Below are 12,830 nucleotides of genomic sequence, written 5' to 3'. Positions count from 1 at the left end.
TGTATTTACATCCTCATTGAAATTTCTCTTTCCTCCCACAATTAAAATTTTAAAGGATTATGAGCTGTGTCCCAATAAAGATGAGAACAGATCTAAACCATTGCTTTTGGATAGCAAATCGTGGCCATCAATTTTTAGTGCAGATTATAATTTTTTTTTGAATTTTTTTATTCCCTGAATTATCAAAAAAGGAAACTTTTTGAACTGTGTAGTGTGAAAGCAAACACGTGTCAGAAGGAGAAGCAGCCACGTGTCAAAAGTTGCCAAAGAATGGCTTTGTCTTAGAATATAAGATTAATATTTGTTGTATTGGGCCAAGCTCATTAGGACAAGAATTAGGTTTTTTAGTCTCTTTTGTATCATGTTAATACACAATTCAAGTTATCTTTTTTTTTTTTTGGAGTTACCTAACCTAATTATCTCTTTGAGACGAGTTGGCTCCCTCCGGTATCTCCACGAGCTTCGACTCTTTGAGCCGGCTATGAGACTAATCCGGAGTGCGGGGGAACAGTGATGGCTAAAGGTTCAGCCCCCTCCCCAAGAATGCATTCCGCGGGAATCGAACACATATCCAACCCTACTAACTCAGCGCCAAGTTACCAACTGAGCTGCACCATTGGGTACAATTCAAGTTATCTATACAAGAGATCTTATTGCATCAATTTATATTTTATTTTTTGATGAATCACACGGTTCACGTATTGTTGTCCAAAATAAAAATTGAAAAATATGGAGCGTGCGCATGTGTGAGGGAGAACGAAAGATAGATCGAGGAACCTAGTTGAGTTGAGAAGCCGAATCCAAATTTGAAATAACCAACAACGACTTTGCGTTTAGGATTGACCCCTTCTTCACCAGCAAAATTTCTAGGTTTTCTCTTCTTCTTCCCTATCACACAAAAATCTCAATTCTAATTTAGTTTCGGTTCTGACCCACCGATCAATCCCTCTTCTTTTTATGGAGGCAGGGTTCCGTTTTTTTTTTTTTTTTTTTTCGTGTCGGTTTTGTTCAATTTGATGCATGTTTAGCTTTTAAGTTCAGCTTCTTCTTCTTCTTCTTCTTCTTCTTCTTTAATTAGGGTTTGGTAATGGATAGTGTGGAACACATGAATGTTTGAATTTTATCTGCGTCATAGTTGTGGAGGCGATGGGTTTTCTTTTTATTTTTGGGGCTTTTGCAGCATATTATAATAAATGCGAATAAAATGCTATTTTGGGATAAATGGAGCTTATACAGATGCATAATGTATGGTGATTCCTTTAATGTCTTTATAGTAGTTTTTGATTGGACAAATATTTATATGCTTCTCTTTTTGTTGTCTTTGGTGGTGAAGATTTTTTGCAGAATTATTATATCCGCGTGATTCCTGCTTTGCTGGTGTAGTGAGTGATGGGAAAACGTGTCTTAAGAGAGAACTTTCAACCCCAGACTTGTTCTGGGAAGAGAGCAAAAAAAACTGTTCAGGGGAAAGGGAATTTAAAAAATACTGTTTTCATTGACGTAGACAGTTATCAGGGTGATGATGTGATAATCATAGATTTGTCTGAGTTTGGGCCACAATTTCATGGGTCCAGTGTGCCAAGTAGAGACAGAACATATACGCCTCAGAGGGTTATCAGCATTGATGACGATGATGATGACGCCGATGATGAAAGTGGTGATGATGATGAAAGTGATGCTGCAACCCATCGTGGAATCATTTCTGAAGGAGTTGGGGATTTGGACAGCGATGCCTCCTCAAGCATAAAGTTATCTCCTGCCCCAAGCTGTATGCAAAATTCTGTACACGTAGATGTAGATGATGGTCATGTCAATGAAAAGGATTCTACAAAGGATACTGGCAGAAATCGATATGGTTTAGATGGGTCTGAAAGTGAGTCACCGGAGAGTGATTGTTCTGATTGTGAACTCATGGATCGTGAACAGTGGGAAAAGGTTTTGTTTGAGAGAAAGCACCATGTGTTTAATGATCAATCTTGTTATGATGAACATGCCAGTTCTTCTGGTGTCCATAGCAATATTTACGCTGATGTCGAAGTAGAAAATATGAACGAACAGCATGCAGGAAACCCTGTATATTCTGGTCCCAGCAATGGTGAATATGTCAAGGAGAATCAATCTTCCTTCTCTGTTAAGGGTGATGGTCAAGTGGATGACATTAATTTTAATCTTGGGACAGAAAATTCTTTCAAGGATTCTGATCAGCAAGTTAGGCAGGACAGTTTCAAATCTCCTGGGTCTGAATCCATAGAGGAAATGCAATCTTTGCGTCAAGGTTGTGATATTGAGCATGGAGAAAGGACAAGAGGTGAAGAATTGGATGGTAAAGAGTCTGAATGTATTGGCATGAGCCAAGAAGTACGTGAAAGGCAAGTTGACAACAATGGATCTGCATTTATGAGCAAAGATGACAATTTAGCTGAAGTGAATTTTAACTGTAGCTCTTTTGATGAAAGACATGTCAATTGTGATAGGCTTGTGTTACATGCTCAAGATGGTAATCTTACTGCTTCAAATGAGAGAGATATAATTAACAAAAGAGAAAAGCTTAAGGAGACTGATGAATATAAACAAACCATAGAAGCAGAATGGGCATCCAGGCAGAAGCAATTGCAAATTCAGGTGATACATTCATGCCACTATTTAAATATTTATGCCCTTGACTGTCTTGGCTCTTCAAACGTGTTCAGTGGTCTTGCAAGTTGAAGAGGGGCCAATTGGTGTGTAAATGCCAATTCCCTTATAGATGTCTGTTTTTTTGTTTAGATCTATCTTTTCATTTTAAGCCTTTATAGTGTTTGGACTTTGGATAATTACTGGCAGTGCTGTTAAACAACCTGCATCATTCTTGTATGTTATGGTTTCTTGTATATTGTCATTATCAGCCATGAATTTGTGTCACGTCTACCAGTGCCTATGGAGTTCAATTTCTTAGTCAAAAGTGCTTTCTAAACATTGGATGTTGCTCGCCTAATTGCTTTATTCTTGGTTTTATACATGCTGCTTCTTTTTTTGGGAAACTTACTGTTATGATGTTAAATTTACTCCTTGAACTGAGATTATCCATACTTTTGCTTTTACAGGCAGAGGAAGCACAGAGATTACGCAAAAGAAGAAGGGCTGAAAATGAGCGCTTACTGGACATGCAAAGAAGGCAAAAAAAACGCATTGAAGAAGTGAGAGAGACACAAAAGAAGGTTGCAATTATGTCTTTAACTTACACTAAAAGTGTTTCTTATGCTAATTTTCCTTCATGTATATCTATTATTATTCGTTACATTATAGAATTTTCTTTTCTTTTTATTATGTTTGGCCATTTGAATGCCTGCTTTCATGCTTAGTGTGGACATGATTTGAAAGTTTGTAGTAACTGATTATTTCTGTCAATCTGACAAATAAAAAATTCAGGATGAAGAATTTATGAACATGAAAGAGAAACTGCGGATCGAAATACAGAAGGGGCTTAATGAATTGGAGAGGCAATGCCATGATATGACATCACTGCTTCGTGGCTTAGGAATACCTGTGGGAGGAAGTTTAATCCCGTTGCCCAATGAGGCAAGTTGTGTTTATCTATTATTTTCCAATAATATCTCATCTTCTACCTCACTTTATATTTTAGATTCTGCATTTGTTTGACTGCTATGTTACAATGTTTTTAATTAGTTAGTATATTTATACATTATTTAAGATGTACTTACTTTGTTTACCAAAAAAAAAGATGTACTTACTTAAACCTCTCGGTAGATTTTAAGATTTTGATAGCTAATAAAAATTTCTATGAAAAACTAATCAGCTAATACTCCTTTGACAATAGTTGTACAAAAATTCTAACCTTTTGGCAAGTTCCATGATTGCATCCATTACCTTTGCCAATGCTTTGGAGGCTATTACAACTAAACAGGGGTCCTTTGACCACTTTTGTACAAAAATCCTTTGATCACAACTTGTTATATATAAAACCATTAATGTTTGTCACACAATAGTTTAAGATTTCGTGATTGTTGGTTCATAACATGGTATGAGAGTGTCTATGACTAGTAATGTAAACAAGTCGAGAAAAGATGAGCACTTGAAGCTCAAGCTTGGCTTGCGAAAGGAAAAAGATGATGCTCAAGCTTGACTCATTTATTTAAATGAGTAAAATTTGAAGTTTGGGTAAATGAGTAATTTGAAGTTTGGGCTTGACTTGCTTAAAATATGAAGCTTGAGCTTGGCCCATTTATATAATCGAGCCTATAGTTAAGCTTGAGCTTGTATGTTTAGTAAACTAAGCAAGCTTGATTGAGCATTTAATGGGTCGAGTTCGAATAGCTCACAAATAGCTCAACTCATTTACACTGCTATCTATGACCGTGTAGTCTAGAGTTGTCCTCATTCTTCTAAATAAAAAGTTAAATTTTAGTATAAGGTAGGGTGGGCTTATACATTGTCTATGTCTCGAGCCCAAATGACTTTTGCATGAGGGGGCATATTAGATATAAAACTATGGGAAAAATTACTCTCATGTTGTTGGAGATAAGTTCTCTTTTTTACAGATCCATTGATTTTCGTGTTGCTCTCTCTCTCTCTCTCTCTTTTTTTAGTGAGTGGGCCCCATCACATAATTGTATCTATGGTAGGAGAGAAGGTGTCTTATGTAACATGAGATTAATAAAGCCCTAAAACTATTCATGTGCCTTCACCAATTGTATCTATGATTGGAATAGCTGGTTCATGACACAACTGTTCCATTCCCTAATCTTTCATGTTTTGAATTAAGGGCCTGTATTTAACATCTTTATCCATTAAAGAAACTACTTTAGGCCTCTCTAAAAAAGATTTTAAGAGCTCAATGCAAATTGAGAAAGGGGAGGGGGAGGTGAATGAGTGATGATGGTATTGTAAACTCTGATGCTTACTAGCGCGCCCGCCTTAAAGAAAAAGAAACAATTCCTAATAGAAACATAGAGCGGAGTAAAGAACCAGCAACTTGGAATTTCATTTATATTTTAAGCTTCATTAATCTAACTAGTTCTGGGGCAACAAAGCATTGCTAGTGCTCTGTGTTGTCATTAGATGGGTTGTGGGCTTATTGGGCCCAAGCCCATTTATGTCAGTGGCTAAGTTGGACCTAATGGGTCACACACAAACACCTAATTGTCTAGATGTTCTAGCATTAAAGGTATTGGGCCTAATAATAGTTATTAGCCCAAGAAGTTGTTTGGAACTCCACCTAAAGGGGTGGAGGGCGCATGGATCATTGTAATGGGCTTGGATAGTCCAAGACATTACTAATTAATTTAATTAGTTAAATTAATTATCAAACATTTAAATTTTGAAATTTGAAATTTGAAATTTGAATTTCGAAATTCGAATTTTGAATTTGAAATTTGAATTTTGAATTCGAACATTTGAAATTTGAATTTTGAAATTCGAAATTTGAACTTTGAATTTGAATTTTGAATTTGAATGTTTGAACATTGGAATTTGAATATTTGAATGTTTGAATTCAAATATTTGAATTCGAATTTGAATTGCCTATGAAAGGTTGTTTCATAACTAAAGGATAAGATGAGATCTTGTTGGAACAAATCACTAGTATCATGAGAATCTTTTGGACATAATCCAAGGCTATATATGGCGCTGATTTGGGCTGTTGGTGAGCAAGATTTGCTCATCAAAATCAGCTCCAGAAGATTCAGTCAGTTGGGAGAAAATCTGAGTGAGTTGATTCAAATTTGAATGCAACTACTCAGATGTATCTGGTCACCTTTTTGGGCTATATGGGGCGCACCATATAGCTGATCTTATGAAGATTTCTGATCAGAATTTTGAATAGGTTTTGAACCAATTCTCAAGAGAATATTCCAGGAGCCTGTTAGCAATTTTTGAAATTAAACAGCTCCACTTCTCTCTCTCCAATCTGGCGCCTAATCGAAAAATCTGATTAGTATTTTATTTTAAATACTCTCCTCTTATGCACCTAAGTGATAAGTTGCCGCCTTAAAGAAAAAGAAACAATTCCTAATAGAAACATAGAGCGGAGTAAAGAACCAGCAACTTGGAATTTCATTTATATTTTAAGCTTCATTTTTCCACATTTACTTTTAAGTAGTTATATTTGAGATCCCAAATTCCTCAACATCTTTAACATCAGATGTCCTTCCCTTCTCAAGATTGAGTTCATTTTTAATTCTAAAATTGATTTGTCAGCTAGTTGTGGTTCTGATCTATCCAGAGCCTTCGGTTCCGTGTTTCATGCTAATGTTTTGTTTATGTTGATGTTCATTTCAGGTGCACGCTGCATATAAACGGGCCTTGTTAAAGTTTCATCCAGATCGTGCATCCAAAACTGACATTCAACAGCAGGTTGAAGCCGAGGAGAAGTTCAAGCTCATCTCTCGCATGAAGGAGAAGTTTTTGTTGACTTCTTGTCACTAAATGCTAACAACTGAATGGGTGCGGTGGTTGGTATTTTGATTCAAGTGACTTTGTCTGCTAGCTTTGTGTTTGTCTTAGTTTTTAATTGTTTTCGTTAGTCCCCCAAATTTTATAGACGAGAAATTGACAAGAATATGTAAAGATGTTCTCTTTTTTAAAATGCCAATTTTGGGGGATGGATAGTAATTACTATCCACCAATTACTATCCACCCGCTTCATATTTGATATTGGGTATATGTTAAGGTCACTTTAAAGAGCATAAGGGCTTTGCAGCATTCAGTGAAACAAAGTCAACATGTGTTTAGCCTATGTTGGTAAATTGGCTTTTAAGGCTACAAACCGAGTATGTTACAAGCTTCCGATCCAAGTCTTTGCTTGCTGTCCTCACACATGGCATAAGAAAATTAGCTTGTAGTGTTGTTTTACCCCTCCTATCGGGCTTCGATTAAGCTTATGTAAATTTCAATGACCTTATTATATCTATTGTTAGAGGTGGTGGCCTCGGATTTTCTAATTGACACAGACTATAGTAACTAGTGAGGGCTTCTGCTGTGGTGCAATTCCAACTGAACCCGAAGTCCCAATCCAATTATTGTCTTGACGTTTGTTAGGAGGTATTTTTTAAGATTTTTGAAAAACTGAGTGGTAATCATATTTATTTACGTTTGGTACAAGTTTTTTAAAAATTTGCTGGGAATTTAATTTTTTTCGAGATTTTATTTTGTGTGTAATTTTTTTTTTGAAAATACCATTCAAGGAGTGGTATTTTAGGATTTTTATGACAAGGGAAAATTTAATACAACTAAACATAACATTAACAAAATTAATCCAATATTCTCAGGAATATTTTAGTTTACCAAACATCTTTTTGGTAATATTTTCAGAAAATTCATCTTCCCATCATATTTCCAGGGATTGTGATTCTCGGATAAAAAAAAAATTCTCTTCTACCAAATGCTCCCTTACAGTCATGTTCTTGTGATAGGAATCTTGTAATAAACATTTATGTTTATGTTTGCTTCTCTCGACTATATGCATGTAAGATATCAGTATTGAACTCCTTATTGAAGCGCAATGTGACCTGGTGTGTGGACAAAGGTAGGGAAGAGTGAATATATAGCATTGGAGTTTCGAAAGAGCAAGCTGAGTACATCGATGGCAGAATTGAAAACCAACTTGCTTGAGGTACAACGCCTCAATGTTGATACTCAAAGTTGGTAGATTTGTTAAGGCTTCCTTTTGAAGTCAACTACTGGAATACATAATCTTAAAAGATGGATAAATGTGCAGTATCGTATTGGAAAATGAAAATTTAAGATAGAAGTTATACATTTGGTATACTTACGATGTCTCTATACAATCCTATAAGCAAATTTTTTTTTTTTGAAATATTCCGATCGATTTATTGTTTTACGACTAGTTCAATTCGGAGCTGATCCCAACATTAAGGTTTTAAATCCCTTTCGAAGACAGTATTGAGGAGGATCAAACACATACTCTTACCTCCACCTACTCAGTTTTTCGATATCAACTTATCTACCATCATTAGAAGCATATTCTTTTGGTATGGTTAGTTATAGTACACTTTCGTGTTTGGTCCATGAAAGTTGAGGCAAGCAGCCACTCACGCTAGTGTTTTATGTTCATACTATGTGTTTTTTGTTGTTGTTTTTTTTTTTTTTGGGAAAAATGTAAATATATATTAACCCAAAGAGATACAATATAGCTGGGGCATACCCCGCAAATCAAAAAAATAATAAGAGTCAACAAATGGGCCTAGTGCAGAAGCCACTGTAAGCTACACCACTAAGAACATATGTCTAATACAAGTGGGTTAGATGTGAATGTCTATACACAAGAAACTGAATCTTGTCAATAACATCATTTACAAAAAACGATTTGTGATCAAAAAGAGCACTATTCCTGCCTAGCCAAATACAATATACGGTAGTAGCCAAAGCCAAGCATCTTTGCTTGCCTATGATGCCCGAGACAGCTCTGCAATGTATAAGCTTGTTGATTGTGCCTTGAAGTGAAATGTTTCTCTTTGAAAAAAGACTCCAATCTCTAATTACCGACCAGACCTGTAACACAAGTGGGCAAGAGAAAAATAAATGACTATTTGTCTCCATTTCAGATTTACATAGAAAACAAGTCTGGCCTTTGTTCAAGTAAGGAGCCTTGTCAAGTGTTAGCAATCTATTATTCACAGCTAACCAAAAAATGAAGCTCATCCTTGGAGGAATTGAGGCGTTCCAAACGACATGATTCCAAGGAACTTTGGGGTTCTGCTTCCTGAAATATGCATATGCTTTGCTAGCACAGATTTTATCTCTCTGAACCCAAGATAGCAGCATAGTAACAGCGTTACCTTGACTGTTTTCTTTGGAAATGATGGTGTCCCGAATGTGGTAAATTCTCTTCATGAAGACTAAATCCGATGGGGAGGCAACACGATCCCAAATGCTTTGATTTTTGAAATAATAATGGTGGATCCACTTCACCCAAAGGGAATCCTTCTTCGTATGAAAATCCCAAAGATTTCTAGTAAACAAAGCATTATTCCAAGTCTTGAGACAGAAAAGACCCAAGCCTCCTTCCTCCTTGGGGGAGCAAACAGCCGACCAGGCAACAAGTGGCTTTTTCTTTCCCTCATCTGCCTTGCCCCACAAAAAGTTTCTACAAGATGCATTAATACGATGAATGACTGAAACAGGTAGTGGAAAAATTCCCAACCAAAAGTTTGCAATCCCTTGAATAACAGCTCTAACAAGCTCCAATCTGCCAGCATAGGACAATGTCTTCCTATTCCAGCCTTGAATTAGCGCTGTAATTTGTGCAATCAGTGGGTCATAGTGGCAAACATTTAATCTAGAAGCCAATAAAGGAACCCCCAAAAATCTGAAAGGGAAGACACCAAGTGGGAAACCCGTAAGATTGAGAATCATATCCACAAAATGTTGCTTGACCCCAGCCGAATAAAAAGCAGATTTGTCACTGCTGACCTGCAACCCAGAAACACTGCAAAAGTGTTGTAGTTTTGAGAACAAAGCCGTGATAGAGGGAAGGTCACCTCTAGAAAGCAAGATAATATCATCAGCATAAGCAAGATGGGAGATCTTCAATTCTGCATAAGCTGGGTGGAATTTAAAGGAGTTGTCCTCACCCAAAGAAAGCAGGTCCCTCGAAAGGTATTCTAAACATAGCACAAAAAAGTATGGGGATAAGGGGTCCCCCTGTCTCAACCCCCTATTACCTTTGAACATACCATGGATAGAACCGTTAACTGCAATGCTAAACGAGGTGGATGAAACACACTCCATAATCAAGGCAGTGAACCAGTTGGGAAAGCCAAGCTCCGTGAGCATCCACTGCAAAAAGTCCCAGGAAATGGAATCATAGGCTTTGTGTAAATCAATTTTCAATAAACATCTAGGAGATACCCTTTTCCTAGCATATTTCCGAACGAGCTCTTGAACCAGAAATATATTATCATTCATGCTCCTATCCTTTAAGAAAGCAGATTGAAAGGAACCAACTATGTTTTCCAAGACAGGAGCAATTCTTTTGGCAAGAATTTTAGAAATAATCTTGTAAATTACATTGCAGCATGAAATAGGCCTAAAGTGATTGACCATAGAGGCAATTTCAGTCTTTGGTATCAAAGCAATGATCGCATGATTCACATGCTTTAACAGTTTACCTGATGTAAAAAATTCCAAAACGGCTGCATGAATGTCCTCACCAATGATACTCCAAGAATCCTTAAAAAACTTGGCATTATACCCATCAGGACCACGAGACTTATTATCATCAAAATTGTTGTTGTTGCTGCTACACTAGGTTTTTTTTAGATATAGGGTGTTATAACTGATAATCACAGAAATTGTAGACTCTGATGATCATCTTCATACGAGGGATAAGGAAAATTCCTCTTTGGGCTTTGACTTTGGATTCAATGTTTTACCGATTTATGTTTCTCGGACTAAAAATAAAATAAAAATTATTTTTTAGAATATTATCATGCATACCGTTAATATTTTTCACAGCCACAAATTGACTCAAATTTGGGTGTATTATTATTATTTTTTATTTTGTGTTCTTGGGGGTGGTAAGCACAAGGCCTGAAATGACTCTACTTGAATATAATTGTCGTACCAGTGTGAAATACACTTTGGATACTTTTTGCATACATCTTTTAATTATCATTTTATTTTTGGTAGGGTATTTTAATTATTTTTTAAATCTTTGTACTAATACAAAAAATGTATTATAATGATTTAAAAGTTGATATTATTTTATGATCTTTACAATGACTATTATATTGTATATTATTATTAATATTTTAATACAAGATTTAATTTCTTATGTTAATATTGTATATCATATTTCAGTTATGTCACTAGTTGTAGAAGTTGGACGGTGAAAGTGTTTGTCTGAGAGATTTAGTTCTATTAAATGATTTATATACTGATTAGGACTAATGCAAGCATACTACCAATTGAACTATTATTCTTTGTATAATTAGAAGGTAGTGCTTATTATTTTATTGACAATGACATTAACTAAAGTAAATTGCTTGGAGGTCACGGATTTAATGGGAAGTGGTGGATATTAACTAAGTTTGTTTTTGGAATTTATTTTCCGTATATAACAGCAAGTGGCCTTCTAGATTAAGTATTGCAACATGTCAAGATTAGTACTGCGATGCTCTCCGTGTGGACCAGTCCAAACAAGAAAATTAGAAAATCAATAGTGAAGGACTCTGAGAAGGAACCAGCTACACTAATTCAATTAATATCCACATCAAATGCATGCAAAGTCAAACACATGCCCTCAACACTGAGAAATTTTGGTTTAACTATTCTTTTTTTTTAAAATAAAAATATGAAAAGAAGTTCTCTTTCTTATTTTTTATATTTGGTCAAAGTTTTTATTATCTTTTCATATATTAATTTAAGTTAAAATAATTTCTCTAGTTAAGTTCTACATTACTTAAGAAGTAATTTCAACCATTACAAAGTTAAAAATTCAAATTTGAAGTTAACGTCGGAGGAGGTGGAGCTCTGCTAGGGTTTCCTAGTATTTTTAGGGTTTTTTGTACGTTCTTAGCATGCAACCGTCAATTGTTCGAGAATTAACGTCGGAGGAGGTGTATAATCTTCAAAGAAGTAACAAAAAATACAAGGGTGATGGATCCTTTTCAAATAATCTTTCAAGGGTTTCTAGAGATGAAAAATGGATGGATGGTCAATCAAGCTTTTAGGAGATTCTTATGAGAAGTAATGGAGAATAGAGGTCAGAAAACGATTCTGAAGAGGAGGATGAAGCTGAGATGACATTGCAGGATGGGGATATAGATGCACGAAATAAGGCTCTATCTTTGGAGGATGTCACTTTGGAGGTTCGAAAGGATGGATCTCCGAACTTCAAGCTATCGGACAGATTCAAAAAGAAAGCTTGGAAACCATGGAAGAAATTGCTGATTGTCAAACTACTGGGGAAAAAACTCTCAATAAATTTTATGAGGAAAAGGTTGGAGAATATATGGGAAACAGATGGGAAAATTCATGTAACTGATATTGAGAATGATTTCTTCTTAGTTAGGTTTGAAGGAAAAAAAGACATGGATTTTGCTTTATCTGTTGGGCCATGGTTAATTTTTTATCATTATTTGTTTATCAGATCATGGGAGCCAGATTTCCAAGCGTTTAGTTCCCCCATTAGTAAGATCACGGCTTGGGTCAGACTTCTTGGTTTTCCTATGGAATACATTAATACTCCCTTGATGAAGAGTGTAGGTAACTGGTTGTGGAAGTTCATTCGCCTGGATGCTGTATCAACAATCTTGGCAGGGGAAAGTTTGCCAGAATATGTGTTGAACTGGATATTAGACAACCCCTCAAGTCTGTTTATTACGTAGAGGGAAGGGATAAGCAGGTGGAGTATGAAGGTCTTCATTTAATATGCTACAAGTGTGGAAAATATGGGCATAGAACTGAGCTTTGATCCCACTGCACGAAAGAAACCTGAGACTGAGACTAATGGAGAGGAGATAATGAATAATGCAATTCTGAATAGTAATATGCAGAATGCTGGCAATCCAGAGGAGATTAAACAATCTAGTTTCAGTCCATGGATGGTAGTCTCGAGGAAAAAAAAGGAAAATATGTGGAAAGGAAGAATGATATTGGAATACAAAGGAGTAATGAAGAGAAGAATCTAAAAATGGTTGTTGAGGCCAATAATTCCAAGGCTTATGAAGATGATCACAGTACTGGTAAGCTGAGCACAGATAAACTTGGTGTGGACAAGTTACATGGGGTAAGTGATCAAGCTAGGAGTCCAGGTAAAGATAGACAACATGGTGTTAATGAAAAAGGTTAAACTAATAGAGAAAGAAACT

The 12,830-nt window shown here is 35.9% G+C and overlaps 1 protein-coding gene across 3 annotated transcripts; it reads left to right on the top strand.

Annotated features, from left to right (window-relative positions):
- Positions 1-751: 751 nt before the first annotated feature.
- On the top strand, positions 752-6,915 carry LOC133284264 (uncharacterized). 3 transcript variants are annotated; one of them, XM_061481259.1, is made up of 6 exons: positions 752-870; positions 1,334-2,369; positions 2,475-2,622; positions 3,084-3,197; positions 3,409-3,558; positions 6,277-6,915. In XM_061481259.1, exons 2-6 carry the CDS (start codon positions 1,390-1,392, stop codon positions 6,421-6,423), a joined length of 1,539 nt encoding a protein of 512 aa, XP_061337243.1. In that variant the 5' UTR covers positions 752-870; positions 1,334-1,389; the 3' UTR covers positions 6,424-6,915. The 3 variants fall into 3 exon arrangements, with proteins under 3 accessions (XP_061337243.1, XP_061337241.1, XP_061337242.1); XM_061481257.1 differs by having other exon boundaries at positions 1,334-2,622; XM_061481258.1 differs by having other exon boundaries at positions 765-1,245; positions 1,334-2,622.
- Positions 6,916-12,830: the final 5,915 nt, after the last annotated feature.

Source organism: Gastrolobium bilobum, unplaced genomic scaffold, assembly GCF_033153095.1.
Source record: "Gastrolobium bilobum isolate Gb01-03AN ecotype WA unplaced genomic scaffold, APGP_CSIRO_Gbil_v1 utg44886, whole genome shotgun sequence".
Lineage (NCBI taxonomy): Eukaryota > Viridiplantae > Streptophyta > Magnoliopsida > Fabales > Fabaceae > Gastrolobium > Gastrolobium bilobum.
Note: the sequence above shows the minus strand (reverse complement) of the source record. Positions and strands in the feature narration are given on the sequence as shown.

Bases quoted from the DNA above. Each gene is read 5' to 3' on its own strand.
- LOC133284264 (XM_061481257.1), top strand. From the start codon at position 1,390: ATGGGAAAACGTGTCTTAAGAGAGAACTTTCAACCCCAGACTTGTTCT. The intron at 3,198-3,408 runs GTTGCAATTATG...TAAAAAATTCAG, and splicing joins TGAGAGAGACACAAAAGAAG to GATGAAGAATTTATGAACAT. The intron at 3,559-6,276 runs GCAAGTTGTGTT...TGTTCATTTCAG, and splicing joins TAATCCCGTTGCCCAATGAG to GTGCACGCTGCATATAAACG.